General features: G+C 37.5%; 2 protein-coding genes across 3 annotated transcripts; one reads left to right on the top strand and one right to left on the bottom strand.

Annotated features, from left to right (window-relative positions):
* The first annotated feature begins 12,733 nt into the window (after window positions 1-12,733).
* On the top strand, window positions 12,734-15,453 carry LOC113284403. 2 transcript variants are annotated; one of them, XM_026533848.1, is made up of 2 exons: window positions 12,734-15,065; window positions 15,147-15,453. In XM_026533848.1, the coding sequence occupies exon 1, from the start codon at window positions 12,921-12,923 to the stop codon at window positions 13,983-13,985; it is 1,065 nt and encodes a 354-aa protein (XP_026389633.1). In that variant the 5' UTR covers window positions 12,734-12,920; the 3' UTR covers window positions 13,986-15,065; window positions 15,147-15,453. Both variants share the same exon structure in this region, with proteins under 2 accessions (XP_026389633.1, XP_026389634.1).
* Window positions 15,334-21,626, bottom strand: LOC113284402 (uncharacterized protein C630.12-like). Its single transcript, XM_026533847.1, has 13 exons — window positions 21,284-21,626; window positions 19,126-19,179; window positions 18,861-19,039; window positions 18,296-18,431; window positions 18,029-18,125; window positions 17,628-17,687; window positions 17,444-17,544; window positions 17,295-17,326; window positions 17,130-17,187; window positions 16,535-16,609; window positions 16,275-16,429; window positions 15,906-16,181; window positions 15,334-15,809 (listed from the first exon to the last, which is right to left on the bottom strand). Exons 1-13 carry the CDS (start codon window positions 21,416-21,418, stop codon window positions 15,560-15,562), a joined length of 1,608 nt encoding a protein of 535 aa, XP_026389632.1. The 5' UTR covers window positions 21,419-21,626; the 3' UTR covers window positions 15,334-15,559.
* Window positions 21,627-23,267: the final 1,641 nt, after the last annotated feature.

The raw sequence follows: 23,267 nt of genomic DNA, 5'->3' as shown, positions 1-23,267 counted from the left end.
AACCTATAAAGAGACTCTCCCTCTTGTTTCACACTAGCACTAATTTTCTGCCTAACAGCTGCAGTTTTATGGTTAGGGTAGAATTTCATATAGAAAGCAGCAAAAATTTCTTGCAATGTTTCAATGGACTCAGGTGGTAGGTTGTTCAGTCAGGTCTTGGATTTATCTCTCAAGGAAAAGGGAAACATCTTAAGTTTCAAAACTTCATCAGTGAGGTCTTTTATTCTAACTGTCCCATAGATTTCCTCAAAGTCCCTAATATTAAAATAAGAGTTCTCATCATCTTTTCCTAAGAACATAGGGATCATCTGAAGAATACTAGGTTTTATCTCGAAATTAGCCGTACTGGCTGGCAATTTAATGCATGAAGCTCGGTTGGTCCTAGTTAGGAACATGTAATCTTTCAAAGTTGCCATCGCTGGCACAGCTGAAGTACTAGGGGTACTTTCCTCACGAAGAGACAGATTCTCAAAACTAAAGTTTCCAAAAACAGGGCTCTCAAAAGAAGAGTCTTCGAGCTCCCCGCTTTCACAAGAAGAACTTCTAGGCTCGTCACTAATCAAACGGCCAAAAGTATTTCTTTTCCAAGCCCTTTCGGGCATACACTAACAAAAGAAAAAAAAAAGTCCTAAAAGGAAGGGAAGTTTTATGCAAACACAAACAAGGCTGACTCCACCACAACAAACCTACTGATTTCTAGCAAACAAAAAGTATGATGGCTCCACTTAGATTGTTTCTAGACCAACTTCTAATCCTTCGAATGGGAATTCGTTACAATTTGAGCAAACCCCTCTGGAATCAATCCGAGTCAAAGTAAGTTGAATTGAGGCGAGGGAAGCTCAGTGGAGCTTTGATACCCAAGGCCTCACCGCTATCACAAGGCGGCGCAGTCACGCATTCAACTCATAGAAACCATCATGAACTTCGAAGTATGCTAAAAGAGTAACCAATATTTTTCGAACGACTTTCCTACTAAGCTCGTTACCCTATAGGTCCCGTTCTATTCCAAATTTTAAAGCTTAGGTTCGCGTTTGGTTTCGTTTTCCTAAGGCAGGCAAGAAGAGAATAGTGATGAAATCCGAACCCTTATCTTGTATGGCCAGTCCTTGCCCTTTACTAGGAATTTAAAACAACCGTTTTCAGTTCCTCAACATATATGCAAACGAAGGAATACAGTAACTCGCTGACAGGGGATTCGCGAGTGTTTCGACAGACTTGCCTCCCGTTCCAGACGGGGGATGAACTGTTGTCGTCGACTCGGGCCACAACTCCTATGTTGTGTACGAACCCGAGGGGCCGAGGTGATATCGTAATCACCGTCCTTCTCTGCAAACAGTTTAATATTTAATCTACCCTTCCGTAGGGTTTAAAAAAAATTAATGTCCAAATGTCCAAAGTCCAAAACAAAGGTCCAAAAAATAAAGTGCAAAAAGAAAAATAAAAATACAAAATAAAAAGAATTCCTAATACAATCTAATAAAATAACACTCTCTTTTTTATTTCTCTTTTTCTATAAAATAAAAAAAAAAATCTTCTTCTTTAGCTCCTTTCGCTTTGCCTTTTACTTCAAGTCTTTAAATATTCGCCAAAAGCTTTGGCAAAAAATTCTTTCGCTCCAAATTCCCAAAATCTGAAAGGAAAAGACAAAAACCAAAAAACGTAAAGAAGAACAAAAAAAAATAAAAAAAAATAAATCTAAAAACTCTATCCTAAAGACAAGTCCGCGTCGGCGGCGCCAAAAATTTGATGTGTTCTCAAAGTTATTGTAGATAGTGATAAAAGGGTTGTTTTAAGACTTGTGAAGGCAATGAATTTTAGACTTAATAAAAATTTTAAAACAAAGAAAACTTATTACAAAATTGACTTCAAGATATTAGAAAACAACCAAGACACTGATTTCACTATTACACATGAATAAATTATGGTAAAAAATCCAAAACTCCAATTATCTTTTAAGACTCTTATTTCTTAATTCACAAATAATCTGGAAAATTCTCAAAAATTAATTGTATCCCTAAGCATAGATTATCTAAACAAAGCATAACCTATCTAATTGAATCACAACTAATGAAGAAATTTTTTGCAAACAATTAAAAACTCTGCAAAAGCAGTGATTGAGTGAATTATAAATTATAAATTAGAGAGAATAAATAATTACCAATTATTCATGCGTAAATAGCGTCCTCATTGTCTTGGTTGTGAGAGAATTAGTCGCTCATCATGTTGGAAAACCTCTCAAAGAATTTCATTGATGCTCAAAAATGGTTTACAAATGATGGGAATATGAGAAATACAATAAAACCGGGTTTGTAACAATTATATTTGTTACAAACCAGAGAACTACGACCCTCGGTAAAATAAGACTGATGCCGCTGTGTCGCAAAAACTACAGTAAATAAGTCTGTTGCAAATATACGACCCTCATCTGGGAGTCGTTATCACTGTTGATAAACGACTGTCCTGGTCGGTCTGTTCTTCGCGTTCTTCAGAAATGCAGTAGAAGAAAATGGCAGCTCTGCAACTTTGGTGTTTAAGCTCTGTGGTGTTCTAAAACCTCCGAAACTCTCCCTCCGACCTCTCTGAGTCCCCATCACCCTATATATACTCCACAGGACCAAAATATCTCGCAGTAATGTCTCCAAATTCTCTCACAGCAAAGCCATTACTCGGGAATATATTATTTCCAAAATTATGGTTTTATATCCTTCTTTAATTCCTTCACGCGTCTATCGCCACTAAGAGTCCTCCATACATGTTCAGTACACGAATTAGAGTCCCAGCAACACACGCAATTCATAGCAAATCCCGTGAAAAACTCTCCCACGAACGTGTAGCTCTGTTTGCTTCACGCGGAATATCCAGCCAAATTGGATTTTTCTGCATTTTTGGTTTCCTCGTTAACAAAGTTTCTAGTGTCTGTGTTATTTCTATTCCGCATTATATTTCGTTATATAATTGAAATATCACAGGTTGTGCGTAAAGATCAATCAATTAGAATATCCAACCTTCGGTTGTTGATTTAAATGGATTGACACTTGGATATTGGTCTTTGGTACCATCCAAGTTATTATCCTTATATTTGATAAAGACTCGCAGATTTCTATTTGCTTGAGTAAAGATCAAATCAAGTGAGAGGGATATTAACTCCTCAATATACTTTTCTCTAGATTGAGTCTGACTGTCTAATTGATTCTCTAGAAAGTATATTGGAGTTAGTCCATACAGATTACTAATCGAAATATTGGGTGTGGTTGTTGTACCCCCGCTTTTTCAATTGGTATCTGAGCAGGAAAAAACGTTAAACCTTATAAGTTTATGTTTGGACGATCCTCATTAGTCTATCCCTATGGGAAATATTTTTGGGAGGCTTGCTCATGGCATCTGTAACACACACTAGAGCTCCTTAAATACTGCTCAGAGATTATTGTTCAGACCAACGGTCTCTCACGATAATCTTATGCCATCTAGATTATCGGAAAATCTAGATGTGAAGAAACAGCCTAAAGGAAAAATTAAAAATTTCTCTAATGAGAATCATCAAAGAAAACATGATCAACACTCAAAGGTATGGACCCTCACAAGAATTACTCTTAATCTTTTTGAGGAATACTATCATAAAGGATCAATTGACAAGGATCTATTTAGAGCGTTTAAGAACGTGTTAAATTTCTTAGAAAAGCTTAACTCCATAGAAGAATTGGATCGTTCTGATAAAAGTTTTGTACCAGTCAAATCATGTTCTAATGATGTACAAACTGTTCCAACTACCAGCTCTCTTGAAGTTAATAAAAAGATTTCTTGTAAGATTGGTAAAGGAACCATTGATCAGAAAATGTCATCTCTGTGTCATAAGAAAAAGAGACCAACGGATTCTGAGTTTTATCGTTATGATTTTACTCCTAATTCTGGTCACAAATGTCAACCAAAAAATTTGCATGAGAAATTCTCTGCATACTACACCACCTGATTTCAGGAATGGCATCACCCCATTTCTATATAACTTGAAATGGGGCAAGTAACCTGTTGACTTTGTTTAAGATTTTTTTTCTTCTCTTTATGACAAAAGATTTTCAAAAAGGTTTGTACATGTATCACAGTACTTACCTCTAAAAATCCTACATTCCTTATGTGGGTCGCGGTTCGTGAAAGGGTCCAAGCCCAACTGTGGGTATAAAAGAAGCACGGGTACGCTACCCTCCTTCCTCCCTCCTCTGTACGCGTTCGTGAACTTTTAGGGTTCATATTTGTTTTTCCATTAAAGCTTGTTGGAAAACAACTTGTAAAGGGATTTCTCAAGATAAAAAATCAAGTAACTAATATCTTGCCCACTCCCTTATTTCCTTCTAGAATCATGAAGAATATTAAGGGTTCAAAAGGTTCTTCAAAAAACTTAGGTTCTTCATCCTCTTCAATTGATCTTCCTATTGAACAAAATTCTATTAGGATTAGATTTGTGGATGAATCCTGTAGCAAAGTATTTGAAAAGATTTCCTCTACTGGATTTATTTTAGAAAAGAAATTGGATAATACTAGTGGGCATAAGGAGGATTTATCTTGTTTTGAAAAATTCAAGCTTAGAAACATCTTTGATGGCCTTGGTGAAGGTTATGATACTCTTAATAGAATCTTCTATGCCAACATTCATGATGTTGTTCCCGAGGACATGGAGTTCAATACCATGGTCAATAGAGAAAGGATTTTAGTGAATAGAAAATTAATTTCAAAGATTACCAAAATCGCTTTAGGTGATTTTCGTCTTCCTAGACCAAGCAATGAAAGACCCTCACATGAAACCATCTCAAAAGGTCTTTGTAGTAAAAGTGTTGTGTGGAATGGAGGAAAATTTCCTACTAATCAATTAGATTTTCCTCTAAAGTGTTTTGGAAAATTGGGTATTTCTAACCTTTGTCCTTCCAGGTTGAGAACTCTCGTTGGAGTCGTGAGTTTGCGGAATTGGTCTATTACCTTGAGATGGAAACCAAAAGTCTTGACATTTGTGGATTCATTATTTTTCAAATGTTAGACATGACTTCCATTGATAAGAAGTTAGGCTATCCATGCTTGATTGAGGGTATTTTTCGCAACTTCTCCATTGAACCTATTGGGAACTCCATTGGAATCCCCAAGCTTGTTCGTCCGTGTACATTCAATAGAATGAAGGAGTATGCTTGCAAGAGACAAATGTGTGACAAAACTAATGGCTCGAGTGATTCTTCTACGAAGCTTCTTCGCCAAATCTACAAAGGTGTTTGTAAATTGAATACCAAAGTGAGTTGTGTTCAAGAACAATTACTTGTGATTGCTACCAAGTACCCCGATTTTAAAGAACACTTGGACAAGGTTCGTTCCACCTTCATGGTCTCCGAAGATGAAGATGATGAGTAGTTTCTCATGCCTCTTTATATTGGTGTTGATTTATTTGTCTAGGAAACTTCTTAAAAGAATTTTATTCTTGTCTTTGTTTAAGAAGGATAACTAGGGTTTGGAATAGCCATTATTGTGAATACACATAGCTTTGTCCAATGTTTTTATCTTCATGTTTTTAGATTTATTTGTTTAAATTCTAAAGTTTGCTTTGGAAGATGATTTTTGCAGTATTAATCTTTATGATTTTATATTATTGCAATGTGTTATGGGATATGTGGGTTTGCGTCCGTGAACTATTATTGTCCCATATATTGTCAAAAATTATATCGTTTATATGTTGATATGCATGAAGTGATACAAGATCGATGAACTTTTGACAAACAAAAGTTAAGCCTATTATGTCATTTATTGATGGAAGATAGGTTAAAATCTTTTGTTTACAAGGATTATGTCTATTATATATCGTTGTGCAAATAGTTATGGAAAATAGAATGAATCCTTGTATATTCCGCAGTATTGATCTTCCCTGATCCATATTTTATGTATATACTGTATGGATCCATAAGTCTTCTTGTGTGAGCATTTCCAACTAGACTAATCATAGATTTGTTTGTGGTTATTTTGGTTGTGTATTCCGATTAAATAAATCACGGATTCTCTTGTGGTTAGTTTAATTGAGAATTTTGGATACAAAATCATTTTGTGGTTTTTTGTGTCCAAAGAAATCCTTCTTTTCTCATAAAATTAAGGTCGCTCTTGTTGTTCTTTCGGGAATGACATCAAATGGGGGAGAGTTCTTTTGACTTGTGCTTAATTGCCATATCTTTGTGGGGAGTGCGGCTGTGGAATATTTGAGGAGTTATCTTGTATCTTTATAAACTCCGTAATGAATGCATTTAGCTTCGGATTTATGGTTGCATCTAAACAAAGTTGATACGTGCTTTTCTTTGGTCTTTAAGTGTCTCCATGAAAATTTTCATTAGGATCCCGTTTTCGTACCTTTGCCAATTTTATTGACAAAAAGGGGGAGAATTAATATGTAGTTCACACTACAAATACATATGGTTTTCGGATCATTATGTAAGGGGGAGTGGTTTTCGTGTTGAGACGAAGTATTGACTAAGGTCACCATAGTATTGTTGTTGAAGTTGTGATATGAGAACTTTGATGCTGCGTAATAATACTATGACACTGTATAAGAATGATTGGGAGCTTTTGTTTTCTCATTGTTATGGCTACGGACAGGGACGGAGCCAGAAATTTCATACAGGGAGGGCTAATAGACAAAACCAATTATTCAGGGGGGGCTTATTAAGAGATTTTGCTTTTAATTAGTAAGAATTTTTAAGGATCACTAAGTAATTAACCAAAAACAGGGGGACGGGGGCCACCCATGAGCTCCACTTAGCTCCGTCCCTGGCTACGGAACTTCAACAACTATGATCCTGAACTTACAACCTTTGGAATCATGGGAGTACTTGGAAAAGACGAAGTTTTCGAGTAATGTTGAAGCGCCAAGGAGATCAAGCATGTGGACGAGAAGATACAAAGTTTTATCTATTTTGTAACCCATATGTATTGATAGTTTTGTCACTAAAACTGACAAAGGGGGAGATTGTTAGAGCATTGATCGGTCGAACTCGCATGCGTTGCTATCTAAAGCATGTTTGTCAATATTAGTGATCAAAACTATATGTCTTGATTTCTAGTTTACTTATGACTAAGTCTCGGTATAGGATAGTTAAGTGCAGTTGATCTCCAGACTCCATGGCGATCATCTTACGAAGATGAAGAACTACTCGAGAAATAAGCGGAACTTCATCCGATAAAAAGATATGTGGAGACTTGAACTTATCTGTCACTCAAAAGTCTATTATATCTCCTACTCTTGAGACAAAGTCGTATAAGTATGATAGTTTTCATACATATACATTTTCTATTTCGGGATGAGTTTACTCGCCTGTCTTTTTCTCGAAATATGTGTTGGTGAGCTTTTGATTTAACCATTTTCATATTTACCCGTGACGAAAGTCATGATGACGTTTCAATCTTAAAAATATCTTTGATGACGATAGTCGTGAATAACGATTGTTATAACATTATAGAAGAATGTTTCAATGATTGAAATGTAGAGTTGAGATTACCAACTACGGATATAAGCATATATAGTATGTTCGCACATTAGTGTATAAATCCATGTGCCGGAACCCAAGTGCGTGCATATGTGTGCATGCGGTATTGGTGAAGGAGACAGGTTGAGTACGCGTACCTGCAGAAGTTTTCGAACCGAAAATTTCTGCTAAGTTTGTAAGTTTGCAAACTAGTAAACCAGTCACCTTAGGTACGCATACCCGTGCGCGTACCCACGGAAGTTTTCGAACCAAAAATTTCTGCTGAGTTTGTAAACTCAAATCTGGTAGCTAAGGTACGCGTACCCAAGCTGGTTATTTCTCAAATCGGTAGTTCATGAGCTTAAAAAAATAAATTATAAGGAATGCAATCTTTGCAAACCGTGGCTATATTGTTCATGAATTTATTCAAGTGAATCAAACCGATTTTGTTTCAATTGTGTCTATGAATAAAGACCTAAGCAATTGAACAACTCTTGAACCAGTTGTTATGAGTCATTTGAACTAGTTATGAGAAAGATGAATACGGTTAATATGAAAGTGCTCATATGGCTAACCATTGGTTAACTATTTGTGAACCAACTAAGTGTACACGTTTAGGTACGGTTACTCAAACCTAAATGAATACATTTCATTTGTATGTGACAAGCTAAGTTTCGATCTAACGGTTGAAAGATATTAGCTTGGTTGAATCAGGTTTTTTATCTAACAGTGAATATTGAATTCTTTGTTACCAAGGTAACTTGGATTGCAAACCCTGATTTGAAAACTATATAAAAGAGACATCTAGTACCTGGAAAAACTAATCCCCACACCTCATGTATGATAATAGTTGGTCTTGCTAGAGACAATTCTCCTTTAACCTTAGGTTTCTTCTCGAGACCCTGTAGGTTAACGACTGAAAGACTTCATTGGGATTGTGAAGCCAGGCGAAACTACTTTCTTGTAGTTGAGCGATCTGATCTTGCCATTTTCTATCGTACGAGTACAATTGAATAATTGACTTGAGATTATATCTCCGATACAACAAGATAAAAAAAAAATTAATCACAAACATCTTCGTCTCATCGTTTGTGATTCCACAATATCTAGTTTCGCTACCATAAGATTTAGATTATTGTGAGGTGATTGATAATACTAGGTTGTTCTTCGGGAATATAAGTCTGGACTATCAATTAGTTCTTGTTCACCTTGATTTATCAAAAGACGGAACAAAAATCATAGATTTATCAGTGGGAGACATATTTATTATCTTCATAGACTTTTCTGTGTGATACATATTTGTTTATTGAAGTCTTCGACTTTGGGTCGTAGCAACTCTTAGTTGTGGGTGAGATCAGCTAAGGAAATCAAGTGCGTAGTATCCTGCTGGGATCAGAGACGTAAGGAGCGCAATTGTACCTTGAATCAGTGTGAGATTGATTAGGGTTCAACTACAGTCCATACCGAGTTAGTTTGTAATAGGCTAGTGTTTGTAGCGGCTTAATATAGTGTGGTGTTGAATCTGGACTAGGTCCCGGGATTTTTCTGCATTTTTGGTTTCCTCGTTAACAAAGTTTCTAGTGTCTGTGTTATTTCTATTCCGCAATATATTTCGTTATATAATTGAAATATCACAGGTTGTGCGTTAAAATCAATCAATTAGAACATCTAACCTTTGGTTGTTGATTTAAATTGATTGACACTTGGATATTGGTCTTTGGTACCATCCAAGTTATTATCCATGTATTTGATAAAGACTCGCAGATTTCTATTTGCTTGAGTAAAGATCAAATCAAGTGAGAGAGATATTAACTCCTCAATATACTTTTCTCTAGGTTGAGTCTGACTTTCTAGTTGATTCTCTAGAAAGTATATTGGAGTTAGTCCATACAGATTGTTAATCGAAATATTAGGTGTGGTTGTTGTACCCCCGTTTTTTCAAGTGCTGCAACATATTCTTCCACCAACTTTCTGCTTAACGCATCTGGCACAGAATTAAGCCTTCTTGGATTATGCTCGAACTTGTAGTCGAACTCGCTCAAAAAGTCAAGCCACCTTACTTGTTTTGGCGATAGTTTCTTCTGGATGGAAAAGAACATAATGGCCACATTATTTGTCCTTATGATGAAGTAAGTTCCCAACAAATAATGGCGCCACGTTCTGAGGCAATGTATCGCTGCCAACATCTGTTTCTCATGCACAGTGTATCACCCTTCAGCATCGTTAAGCTTACGACTCTCGTAAGCCACTGGATGGGCATCTTGCACCAAGACTCCCCCTAGAGCCCTGTCTGAAGCATCAACGTGCACTTCAAATGGTATATCGAAGCTAGACAAGTGCAGAACTGGTTCTGTCGAGACCGCTTCCTTCAATGCATCGAATGACCGCTGACACCTGTTAGTCCATGCCCATGATTTGTCCTTCCTAAACAAATCTGTCAACGAGGCTACTTTCTTTGAATAGGCAACTGTGAAGCTCCGATAATAGTTAGCTAAACCCAAGAAAGAATGAAGCTCTCCAAGCTTCTTTGGCTCAAGTCAATACATAATGGCCTCTACCTTTTTCTGGTCCATATGCATGCACCCTTGCGATATCACATGGCCAAGGAAAGTAATTTTGGTATGGGAAAACTCACACTTTTTCTTCTTCACATACAAACTTGCTTCTCGAAGCTTTGCAAACACTTTGCGAAGATGCATCGCATGCTCTTCCAAAGTCTCACTGTAAATGACTATGTCATCCAAGTATACCACTACAAAGCGGTCAATGTACTCAGCAAACACATCATTCATCAGGTTGCAAAATGTTGTTGGAGCATTCGTCAAGCCGAATGAAATCACATGGTATTCAAACGAACCATACCTTGTTACCATTACAGTCTTTGGTTCATCTCCTTCTGCTATGCGCACTTGGTAATAACCTGAGCGCAAATCCAACTTGGTGAAGAATTTGGCTTTGGCTAATCGATCAAACAAGTCTACCACTAGAGGAATTGGGTACTTGTTCTTCACAGTTAGCTTGTTCAAAGCCTTGTAATCAACACACAAACGAAGCGAGCCATCTTGCTTCTTTTGGAACAGAACCGGAGCACCAAATGGAGCTTTAGACAGTTGTATGTAGCCTGCCTCCAGCAGTTCAGAAATACGCTTGCGCATCTCCTCAAGTTCTAGCGGTGAAATACGATATGATGCTTGTGCTAGCGGCCTCGCCCCTGGCACCAACTCAATCATATGATCGATCCTACGCCGCGGTGGTGGCGTCTTAGGCAGTTCTGCAGGCATCGTGTCTTCAAACTCTCCTAAGACCTCAGCTATTCCATCCTCCACTTCTACTACCTTTCCTGGTTTGATCTCAACCAACACTCCCAGGAAAGTAGCCAAGCCTTGGTGCATACCTTCTTTCACCTGAATCGCAGACAAATATGGCTTAAATATCTTTTCTGGTTCACTTTGCCTCACCATAGGGACAAAACATGGGTATTGAGGGTGTTGTATCAATATCCCATTTATATGAGGTAATGAAGACACCTTCGCCGCGTAAAAGAAATCCATGGCCAAAATCAGGTCAAAATCATCCACGACCATTACTAAAAAATCTAATTTTCCTTTCCATTCTCCAACTTGCACATCTGCATTGCAAACTTTCCCTCGACTGGCTTGTGGTTCCGCGTTAACAGTTTTGATGGTGCTAGGCGTCGCGCTAATAACTGTTACGTTCAATGCCACGGCAACGTTTGGATGAATGAAAGACTTCGTAGCACCAGTATCATCCATCTTTAATACCCACTCTCCATTGATATTCACATCAATGTACATCAGTCCAGAAGACATTTTCTTCTTTGTGTGTACTTTGCTCCCTAGCAAACGACTGATGTTACGATATTGGCCCCTGCCAACATCATACTGAGCCTTCCCAGCATTGTGTTATTTCTCATCAGCACTTGCAGCGTCTCCAGTACCCTTAGTGCAGTTCTGATATATATAACAACTTGTTTTACCCTTATCAAGTTGTTCTGAGGACATCCTTCGTGTATGATTATTGCTTGCAGCTTGTTGAAGATTAAATTCGCATACCCTTAATGCAAACTTCTGGAGTGATCTTCGTCCCGTCCTTATCATGCCTCCGTCCATGCCTTACACTCTCAATGTGGATCCTTCACTTCAAATGCAATTCGCGACAAACTTTAAGAACATCAACAAACTTAATCAGCCCTCAATATCTCAACGTGAACATAGAGACCCTTAACCAGGGCTCTGATACCCGAATCGTCACAGGTTCGCAACACTCAAATGCAAAACCAACTCTGATGGCAACTATGCTCCACAAGACAATCTCAGCCAATTCGCACTTAGCCAATACTTCAACTTCTTGATTAATTCTCTATTCAGCCCATACTAAATAGAGGTTATGCTCACAATTCTTCCAAGCTTTCAACCAAATACACACACTCCGCTTGATGCATGAACATAAGCCAAAACAAGGGACAAATGCACCAACAGAAATTAGCTTTAAACTAGGCCGTCGACTTTTATTTATTGCACACTTAGGGTTACAAACTCTTCTTGTTCCGGATTACCCAATCCCTTCACAAGATCAGTCTTATATAGCCTTACAAAAGTTATGTACAAGTAACTGTCAGGCAGTTACAGATTTACTTTATGCCAGGCAGTCAGCCAACCGTGCCAACTGACGCCAACACAATCTAAAGCTAAACAAACAAGTCCTGGCCTTCAGTTATGCATAAAGCAACTCAACTTCCGTGTAACCAACTCGAAACTGTCAAGGCCATGTGCCCGACACATGTCATCTAGCCTTGTTGCATAATGATTGTGTCTGCCAGCCAAAGTAGCGCAATCATTGCTGAGCATCATTCTCCTAATGATGCAAGTGTGCCAATGCAAGTCTTGCTTGCACGCCTCAAGCATATAGTTTACTTGTCAAACTCATTTGGCATCTCTTGACACTAATCTCGCATCATTGGCCATGTCCAAACCCTGTTTGGCACATGCCATTGTCTAGCTGCAACTCAGACATGCACTTCGCATATCTGACACTTTGGCCAAGCCACTGATAATGCACCACAGTGACGCATTTTCACTTGGACACTTGACAGCCATGTCATACCTACCCATAAGATGGGTATGGATAATGCGGTTAATTATTGCAAAACAATTAGAGGCCATCACATAGCTTCCTCCCAAGAAAATTATCCATCACAACCGAAGGTTTTGCTGTTTTGCTTGACCCGAAACGACCGTTATTTCCTATTTTATGCCATCTGAATTCTGAAAGAAACCCTAGAAAACAAAGAAAACGTCTCTCAGTTTCACTGTTACCATTCTTTTCTTCCCTTAATCTTTTCTCGGTACCTTGGCGAACTCAGTGCTACCAATTTCCCAGTCTAGTAATCGAAGACCTAAAGGCCTCTCCATTTGTTGCGTGATGGAAGATACGGCATCATCATCATTAGAATCACAATGTTCGGTTCCTTGGCTTGTATTTCCATATGGAAAAGGTAAGCAAAATCATGCTTTGTATAATATTTTTGAACCTGAAAATAATAGAAAATTCATACCAGAGTTGAGTAGAAAAACATTTTGGCAGAAACCCTCTCATCAAGGTTGGTTAATTATCCTATGTGATGTTAAAGATGAGGATAATTCAATCCCAGCAAATTGGAATTATGGAGATTGTTTTTTATGGAACCCTTTAACATTCGAGAGAATTCAATTGCCAAGTCTACTCAAATGGATTACTTATGAGCCTGATGGCGAGTATATGATTGATTGTGTGTTATCATCACCTCCTAGTAACGATAATGATCATCCGTTAGTTTTAGTTCTTTATCAACCAATGTCAAACCTTGATACTTACACTTTCCTGTTTTGCCACCCTGGAGAAAAACATTGGAGGACCCAATTATTTTCCGAAAAAATTAATGGAGAAATGTGCGAGGTTGAGTACCTCCACTGTTTTAAAGATAAGTTATATGCTTTGGGTATCAATGGGGATTGCATAGAGATCGAAAAGCAACATCAAGTTGGAGATAGTCATAATAATGATAATGTGTCCCTTTCTATGAGGGTGTTCCAGGTAGATGACCGCACTTTTGTTCCATTACATGGAGCTGCAAGGGACACTATTATGGGCCAAAGGTATTTTGTGGAAGGTCAAGATGATCTATACATGATACATGTGAATTACAATGCTAGAGGATCCGAGAGGGTAGTAATCGCTATATGTATAACCAGGTTGGATTTCGAATTTATGGAGTGGAAGTTGGTGAGTAGTCTAGGTGATGATGTTTTGTTTGTGGGCAGAAAAAACAGAATTTGCTGCTCAGCTGCCAAGTTGGGACTCGCGAGGGGTTGTTTGTATTGCACTCCTCCTGTTCACCAACTCGATGAGTTCTTCCTTCCGATGGGATCTCAAACCTCTCCTGCGAATCTGGGGTTGTACAAATTTGAAGTCGAAGGTGCTGGGTGCTATGACATTCGCCGTGTCTGAGGCTGTCGGAACCAGTGTTTGCACCTGATTGGATCGTGCTGCCTGATGGACAGAGAAAAAAGGAATGTAAGTTGAGTATTAATGAAGAAAACCATGATTACATCTTAAAGAATGAGAGCACCAATTAGATTTATAGACTCAATGCACTCGAATTAGAAAAAGAAGAAGAAGAAAGATGTTGGGGTATTCTTAACGAGGATATGGTGGTGTTGATTTCAAGTTATCTGCACCCATTGGATTATGTGCATTTTCGTTCGGTTTGTAAATCCAATCGACAGATAATGCCTGTAGTAAAGACTACCTTTACTTCTACCCAGATCTTAGAAACCACAAATTTATCCCCATGGCTATTGTTCTCTGGAGATAACAGCTCCACTGTTTACAATTTAGTGAACCCGGTGCATGATAATGAGAACTACCTCATGAACTTCTCAGAATTGTTGTTAGATGCCACAATACGTTTTCAGAAAGGGAGCTGGCTACTAATGTCAAGAGAGGATGAATTATTCTTCTACAATCCCTTCACTAGAGAGATCATCAAACTTCCTGACTTTCCAGGGTGTTATTACAGGTCCGATATTTCTTTCTCCTCTATACCGACTTCTTCTGACTGTTGTTTTCGCTATTGAGGCAAGGCCGACAAGTGATGATGAAATTGAATTGTCTATCCACTGCATTAAAAGGGGGAGCCAGGATTGGGATTTTTTTTATTTTGATGAAGAGAAGTTCTCGCCATCCTCGCCAATACGTAACACTCCGATCTTGTTTGATGGGGAATTCTATTGTGTAGGTTATGACGGAGCTTTGGGAAATTTTGATTTGAATGATGGCTACAATTGGGAAGTCCTTGAGGAAGCCCGTCAACAGTTTAAGGACTCATATCCAACTTTTTTGGCAGAATGCGGAGGTGATCTTTTGTTAGTGAAACTAGGATGTTCTGAAATGCCAGTTAGAATCTTTAGATTGGATTTTGCTAAAAGGAAATGGGTTAAAGTTGAGAGTTTGGGGAAGCATATGTTGTTCATCTACGATATTAGTTGTTTCTCAGCAATAGCTCCGAATAGTCGGATGGCGAACAAGGTATATTTCCCTAGATTATGTTTGAATGGTGAAGGGGTTTTATTTTATTCACTTGAAACAGGTAGTTATCACTCTTTTCAGAGTCGGGATTTTGCTAAGAACTTTTGTGGCACAAAAGGCTGGCTTAGAAACTACACTTGGATTGAACCCAATTGGTCAAAGTCTACTCCTCAAGAGCTCGACTGGTTCAAGCTTCCGTCACTACCGTGAAGTTAAGTTCTCTAACATTTCTGTGTTCTTCTTTAATGGTTTAATTTCTGAACAGTACTTTCTCAATTTGAGATAATGTGTAATATCTCTCAAGGTTTTCATGGTAGAATGCTTGTTTTAATAATGCCAAGTATTAGCTGGTTCATCACTGCCAGCTATTAGAATCTTCAGAGATGAAGAGTTCATAAGTTCTTACAAAAAGCAAAACTGCAAAAGTAATTTTTGTCTGCAACCGCTCATAAGAGTGACTCGTGCGCAAATAGTAAATGAACTCACGTACAGTATTAGTCAATCCAATCTTTGGCCAGAAACATCATATACAGAGGCAAGTTTACAACAGCAATAGCTAAAAGGAACCTTAATGTTCGAACCGATCTCCCGCAGACCAACTTTCTCTTCGACTGATTTAATCTACCCTGCGAAACTGACGTGCCTCCCTCTTCCATGTGGGTATCTGCATTGTTCATCTCTACAGAAACAGATACCTCCTGAGAGATGTTCTTCTTTGCCACTGGTCGCAGAACAGCACTGCCCCTGCAACAGAACATAGGTAGCCGGCTCGCCTAAGATCAGAATCCAACAAAAAACTGCATTCTGAATACAAACAGATGGAGAGACATGTGGACTTACCTTGCCATTGATTCTGAGTCAGTTGAACTTGCAGCGTTACACTTTATCGACACTTTCTTGACAAGATGCATGGATCCTTCTGCATCCCAGACCATCTCATACTCACAGTTCTCATCTTCTTGGTCCTTCTCTTTACCTGCACCCCTAAATAGGTCACTACTAATAAATGCCTTCCACATGGACCCCAACCAACCAATATAACGACCCCCTACAACCAAACCGTGTGCCGGCCATAGGAGAAGCACGAGTACTGTAAGAATGAAGAGAGATGCATACCTGATGGACATGAATAAGAGACTTAAAATTCTGTAACAATATGTATCCAAAGAAGAGTTGCATGTGATATAAATTATTGTCTTGATGGATTACCATATGTAAATGTGTGTTTGCATTGGAAGAAAACATAGCCAGGTTGATACCACATCTTCCGATGTATTTGAGAGTATGGGATTCTTAGAGGCAAACAATAGCATAAAAGATGGATACAAATTTCCCTGTTGCCAACTTATTGTCCCTAGAGTATGCTGCAGCAACCACGTAATCAGATACTGCTGCCAGTTGTAAAAATTATTAAAAAGCAACATCTTTTGTTTTTGTTTTTATTCAACAAAGAACAACAATGTGCTTACCTCTTTTATGTGGCCACGACGTGTTTGGTGTGTTACAGTACACTGATCGTGATCATGACCAGACAGAACAAGTACCTACATTAGTCACATTTCAGAACTCTTTAATTTGGCCTTGTTCTTTATTAGTTTAATTCTCGGTAGGTATCCAAACTACTGTGCACAATAAATAACTCTTCTTCTGAGTTAAAATCACAACTTTTGGGTACCAACAGAAATATAAACAAATACAAAACCATCCCAAGAAGTGCTTCCTAGACCTTGCCATTTATCTATATATTTTATTCCCGGTTCAATCAAAAAGAGATTTATTTTTAAAAAGTAAACCAAAGGAGCAGCCTCTCAAGTAAAGTTGTAAAGTCGTAGGGCATTGACACCCATGACTGAAGTTCAAAACTCTTCAAAATACTAATTTACCAACCAATAAAAACAGATAGAGAAACCAAATTTAACAACAAAATGAGGGTCTTGGAAATGGTGATCAAGATATTTTTAAATTTGTATTATCCATGAAGATTCAATGACTTGAATTTTAGGGAAATGTGTAAATTGTTTAAAACATTCCCATGAGAGTTCCAAAGAAGAAGAGAGAACATACGGGGTTGATAAGGTCCAGTAAAAGCCGTGATGTTTCCTCAGTTAGATAATTCTGATACCTGTTCAAGCAGAATATTGGTAAAATTACTGGGTCCAGAAGGCTCGCTTTAGAATTTTACATTGCGAGTGAAGCATATAAAAGATAATGAACAGGATAGAAGCTTACGTTACTTCTTGGTCTGAAGCACGAGAAACCCTCTGGAGATGAAAAATACACAGAATATTACATAACTATAGGAATCTGGTAGAAGGAAATGATTGACTGAGACCAAGAAGAGTGTGCTTGAACAACAACATTATGACCCCATTGCGTACCTGATTGATAATTGGGGATGAACGGTGACTCCCACAAGGAGTCCAATCGGGTCGGTACAGAGGGATATGTGTTAGTAACACCCTTGTTTTTGCCGCAACATCTACATGATTAACAAAAGATTTACAAATTTTTTTTTTATCAAACATAGGGCGAACAACATATTTAAGATTCGTCATTACATACCTGAAGAAACATTTTTGACAAAATCCCAAGTGGTGGAAGTCAGATTTCCCTCTTTCCGCCCTGCATGTTCATTATTCAGTCTTCACATTCTGAATTAAGAATAGAGACATTGGATTATGTAGCTCGGACTGTTAGTGCCTGATAACATGTCGCTGAGATGGTCGGGATCTAAAGCGGGCGACACATCTGAACAATCAGCATCCTCAGCGGAACATTGGAAATAAATTCTATCTTAACCACATAGATCAAATATGGAGTTCTAGTGAATTCTACATAATTCTATGATGCAGGGGAAATCAACCTAGAGAAGTTATACTTTGTGAGGATGGTATCCATCCTTGCTATAGTAGTCATCCTCAATCTAGGAAATTGATTAAATTCTCAATAGTTTTGTTACATACCATCAAGAGTTTGGCTATCAACAGCTATAAACTCCACTTCACCAACAGCAAAGCGATAATTTCTTGATCCAAATTCTTTTTCATAGCGATCGAGAACCTGTATGACAACACAAACAAGAAACTAATCAAGAATTTCAAAGAAATATAAGGCAAGAAACCATATTCTTGAATCATAGGTTTGACTCTCTTTGTACAGTAGATTGTTTCTGAAGCTATAAATGAAGCTCTCACACGTCACAAATTGCGCTAAGCCAGCAGATGTATTACCTTCGGATTTCGTGAGAGGATTGCTGAATAGCCATTATCATGATTCCCAGAAATGTAATACTTTGGGATATCTGAAAATCTTCCTCTGTGATTCAGACCAAAGATGTGCCTGAAGCGACTCAATGAATTCTGCCACCTATTAATAAATAGAGAATTAATTCCAAGTACTAGCAGAGAAGGAAAACTCATATAGTTAGAGGAAAATACATATTGCTTTCGTTATAAAAGCTTATGTGATCCTTTAATTAATCATGCTGGAGAGCTGAGATTGTTACTTTTTAAAATCACATCAATAAGGATACTATTTCTCACTTCTATCCTTACTGGCATGACAGGTTTCCGACATACATACATCAATTTCCACTCCGACCTGGTAAACATTTCAACAAGTAGAACAGTAGTCTTTATCTGTTTTTTGACACCCTAGTTTATGTTAAACATAGAAAGAGCGTGTGCAGCCTAAATATACATAATACCCATATAGCTTAATCCACGCAACATTTTAAATCAAGCTATACACTTGTTAATCGAAGAAGAGCCATTTGTAACTAGTTTCATGCCTTACTCTTCATCTGACAAATGAGGTCCCCCATCAAAATAATCACCAAGGAACAAAATGATGTCAGGTTTGAATGGCAATATAGAAGTAAGAAATGATCTCCGCATGTACAAGTCTGTGTAGAATTGTGCAATTTCCAAAGCAAGTGATTTGGGAGCAAGCGCAAGGGAGGTGTGGTCCATAAGCTGTTACAAGCGGGACATAAGACATTGTTATTACAATAGATCATAAAAACAAAAAGATAGCAAGACAGAATACGAATACGACTTACCTGTGGATCAGTAATAACAGCAACCTTCACATGATCACCAACGTCATGGGTCACCTGCACTAATAGATAAGATCAATATTATTAAGAGGCTAACTTAAGCCATATCGAAAATAATGTCTTATGGTGCAACAAGAAGCCATATCGAAAATAATGTCTTATGGTACATGAGAAGAACAAGCAGAGACCACAAGTTCCAAAAAAAAAGTATTGTACAGACTTGCAGTTGCAGGACAATGTTTTGCGAAATTTTCATAACTTTTGAGAGATAGTTAAGGGATATAACGCTCTAAAAAACAATAAGCACAGCCTGGAATTTCACCACACCATCAAAACAATTGGAAAATAGAAGGAAAAAAAAAGAACCCTTTTAACTTTAAGAGCATACAGCTACAGTTAAACATTTGTATGTATAGTACCCAATCATCCTAAACATGATATTTTGGTCTATTCCCTACAAGGGTCAAGAAAATGAATCCAGAATTTTCCAGCTGTTTTATTCGGAAAAAGACTACTAACAATCAAACCTTAATGTAACAAGTTGTTTTCTAAGTAGCAAAATCAGCAAAGTTTACATATGAAGAAGCGTAGGGGAAAGTTTTACCAGAAAGTTCTATCCCACTTTAGTAACTTTAAGAAAGGCTGCTTCCTACTGACTTAAATTTTTTTTCCCCGAAAATGACCATCATCAAAGTTACAGGTGAACCACCATGACTAGTAACCGCCAATGACTAAAACTAAGGTTGTGACCAAGAGATACCAGTAACGTCAAACCACCAAGAACACACTGATTGCGAATTATATAGGGTAAATCTGTCACGCAGTAACAAAGACGAGGAGATTCTATCTCAAAATCTTCCACAACCAATAGTCCTATAGAGGGGTGTACAACCATTGAGCCAAAATTTCAATGCAAGAACCATAAGCAATTATTCACTACAGAAAAAGAGAACAATTAAATTCTACATTGTTTTAAGGTTCCACAGAAGAGAGTAGATAATACAAAAACCCACTACACAGTGATGGTGAAAGGAAATTATACCTGCCAAAACTGAGAATGTCTAACTGAATTTCCACCTTCTGGATACCAGGAGGACACACCAAGGAGAAAGGCTGTTGTTTTTTTAACTCGATGTTATAAGAGATCGGGAGTAGTATTGGGCTTGTTAGCATGGACATAGGATACTGGATTTGGAGAAGGAATGGAGAAACATGCTATTCCTAGAAAAATAGTTAAAGATGTAATAGGCTTCTTCTCACCTTTAATGCCAGTATGCTTAGCTTTCTATGCTGTATGCTTCGAAAGACTTTTAACATTGTCAATTTGAAGTGCTTTACAACAGATCCTCTTATAATATGCTCCCTATGTGATGGTATAGTTAAACAACCTTAGGTCTTAAAGTATTCCATCGGGTAAACGAAAATTACATTCTTTCCTCAATTCTAACTTAATTCTGAGAAGACAAACCACTATGAAATACAATCATCTACTTATGAGGGACTACAAACTCAAGAGAGGAGGTAATAACCCTTTTGGAGTGAATGACAACATCTAATAGTGAACAGGGACCCACTGTGACCTATTGTTGGATGCACACTTCTGTGATCTACTGCCAATTCACTACTAGATGTTTACATCCACCCCAAAAGAGTTATCTAGTAGCTCCTCACCTTCCACTTCTTCTGAATATCTGTCTGAAACTGTACTCTTGATTCACCTAAATAACCTTCAACTATAGGTGTCTAAAATCTCAAATCCACAGCTAATCACCAAATTAACTGTCATCTAGCTTGGTGAATGCAAGGAAAAATTGAAGTAGTCAGAGGCAACTAATCAGCTACAGATACACACATCAAGGAACATCAGCCTTGGAAGTCTGGCTCTAACTAAGAATTACAAATCTCTCATATGAGTCTAATTCATCATTGACAATTAAAAAAAAAGTCCTCTAGTGAACTCTGTAAAACAGAAATTGGCCATTTGAGAACAATCATAACTACTAATACAGGGTGTCTAAACAAATTTTGAGTGTCACATGACTCATATCATACTTAATTAGTTAACCCATCTTGATTCAGTTCAATTCAGATGAATCAATATAAATCCAGAAAGAATCTGAATCCATACACACACAAAGGAGAAGTGTTGATTGTTACTAACCTTATTGTTACTTGCTTGTAGTAGTTGAGGCCAAGAGCATGATGATGAAGGAACCCAGAATGCAAACATCTCACCATAAAAAATGGTAACTACCCAAACACAACACAGAACAACTGTTAACTTCCCTAACTGCATCTTAGCAGTAGTATGTATAATGTTCTTGCTGATTAACTTCTTCTTCTACCTAGAATCTAGATGATGGAATCTCAAGGGTCATCATCATCATCAACTCCTCTAGATCTTGGCAGTAGTAATCTTGTTTCAGAAAGAAATTTGACTTTCAACTCCTCTAGATCTTCAACTTTACTTCTGCTTCTGCTTGGGAAGCTGTGCAACCTAAATTCCTGCATCATTCTTACATTTTTACTCATTCTAGTAATTTTTTATAGATTCTTTGGAATAGTGATGGATGAGTAAAACTGTTAAAACTACCCATATTTAACTGTACAGTAAGAATCGGTTACTTACTTTATTCCCACTGTTACCGAAAACTGAAAACAAAACATCTTTGTCCCAAATAAGTTGGTATTAGTTAGGCTAAAAATGACACCAAAGACATAAGACAAATTTATAGACACTATTTCCGACTCATAAAATTACAAAAAAAAAAAAAAAAAAAAAAAAAAAAAAAAAGCTAAACGAGGCACTAAACAAAAATTCATATAAGGCAAAATATTTGCCGATATTGCGTTGGTACACCCTCTTGCAATATGCTAGCCCCATTAACATCCATCCTTAAAAACATTTGATAACGAATATCACCCCCCACAGCAAATTACCAAATTTCTTTAGATGATTATTGGTTGAGATAGGGATAAATTAGGTTCTTGTAGTTAGGTAATAAGTTTTCTACATCCTACCGAGTACCGATAATGACTTAGCCACTTAGGCTTGCGCAATCTCATGACTCTCAGATAAACATCCATAGTAACCCTCATTGTCATACACATTATAGTTTGTATTATGCATCCGGAAACATAGATGTAACATTTTCTAACCTTTCTCCTAACATACTTCTGTCATTCATCAAGTTAATTTTTATATTGCAAAACATCATATACATGTTGCATCAAGTATTTCTGCTACTGTTAGGCCTGTTGTGAATGATACTTGGAAGCCACCCTCGTTGAATGTCTTGAAAATTAATATTGACGCTTCTTACAGTCCTCTTTCATTAATGGATGGTATTGGTATAATAATTCGGAATGATGCAGGACAATATGTGACTGGAAAATCAACAGTAAGAAGAGCTATTGATATTCATCAGGCAGAAGCATGGGCTTTATTGGATGCAATGGAAATGGCGACTTTTAATGGTTGGTCTATAAACAATCAATCTTCTCTTCCTCCTTGGCAGAATAAACCTTTACTTAAGAAGTGTGTTCATATATGTAATACTATAAATGTTGTGTGGTCTTGTGTGTTTGTTTATAGGGGTTGTAATAAAATTGTTGATGCGCTAGCCAAGGCTGCTAGGAAGCATCATCTTTGTGGAGAATAGTGGTCTAATCCATCTGCTTTGTTAATTCCTTACTTAGAAAATGATGTAATGAACTCTTCTATGTAATATATGTGTTCCTTTGTTTAAAAAAGACTTAAACTTTCGTACGAACTTTTTCCATTAGGCTTTTTTCCCTATCATTTTTAGGGGCGACCCCGAAGGAATTAGGACGACTTTTTTACTCTCATCCCACAGGTGTGATTATGGGATGTCTAATGGTTAGAATACTTATATGCCCTTTTATAATTGGTAATCTAGTGTCAATTTTATCTGCCCCATTATGACTTCTCTTCTCTTCTTTGATTTTTTTCGAAAAAATTAAATTTGGGGCTACTATCACAATCGGTAAATAATAAACATCACGAAACTACCGATTGTGAAAATAGAGAAATTCAAAATTCCATTGGTTTTTGAAGATTATGAATATGGGCAACTACCATAATCGTTAGATAATTAACATCAAGAAACTACCGATTGTACAAT

Source organism: Papaver somniferum, chromosome 5 (genome assembly GCF_003573695.1).
Source record: "Papaver somniferum cultivar HN1 chromosome 5, ASM357369v1, whole genome shotgun sequence".
NCBI lineage: Eukaryota > Viridiplantae > Streptophyta > Magnoliopsida > Ranunculales > Papaveraceae > Papaver > Papaver somniferum.
Note: the sequence above shows the minus strand (reverse complement) of the source record. Positions and strands in the feature narration are given on the sequence as shown.

What these genes read in the sequence shown, in the direction of transcription:
- LOC113284403 (XM_026533848.1), top strand. Translation starts at nt 12,921, where the DNA reads ATGGAAGATACGGCATCATCATCATTAGAATCACAATGTTCGGTTCCT.
- LOC113284402 (XM_026533847.1), bottom strand. Translation starts at nt 21,418, where the DNA reads ATGCAGTTAGGGAAGTTAACAGTTGTTCTGTGTTGTGTTTGGGTAGTT. An exon ending in CTGTTATTACTGATCCACAG is followed by an intron (nt 19,040 to 19,125) that starts GTAAGTCGTATT and finishes CGCTTGTAACAG; the next exon opens with CTTATGGACCACACCTCCCT. An exon ending in CCTCATTTGTCAGATGAAGA is followed by an intron (nt 18,432 to 18,860) that starts GTAAGGCATGAA and finishes ATTTATTAATAG; the next exon opens with GTGGCAGAATTCATTGAGTC.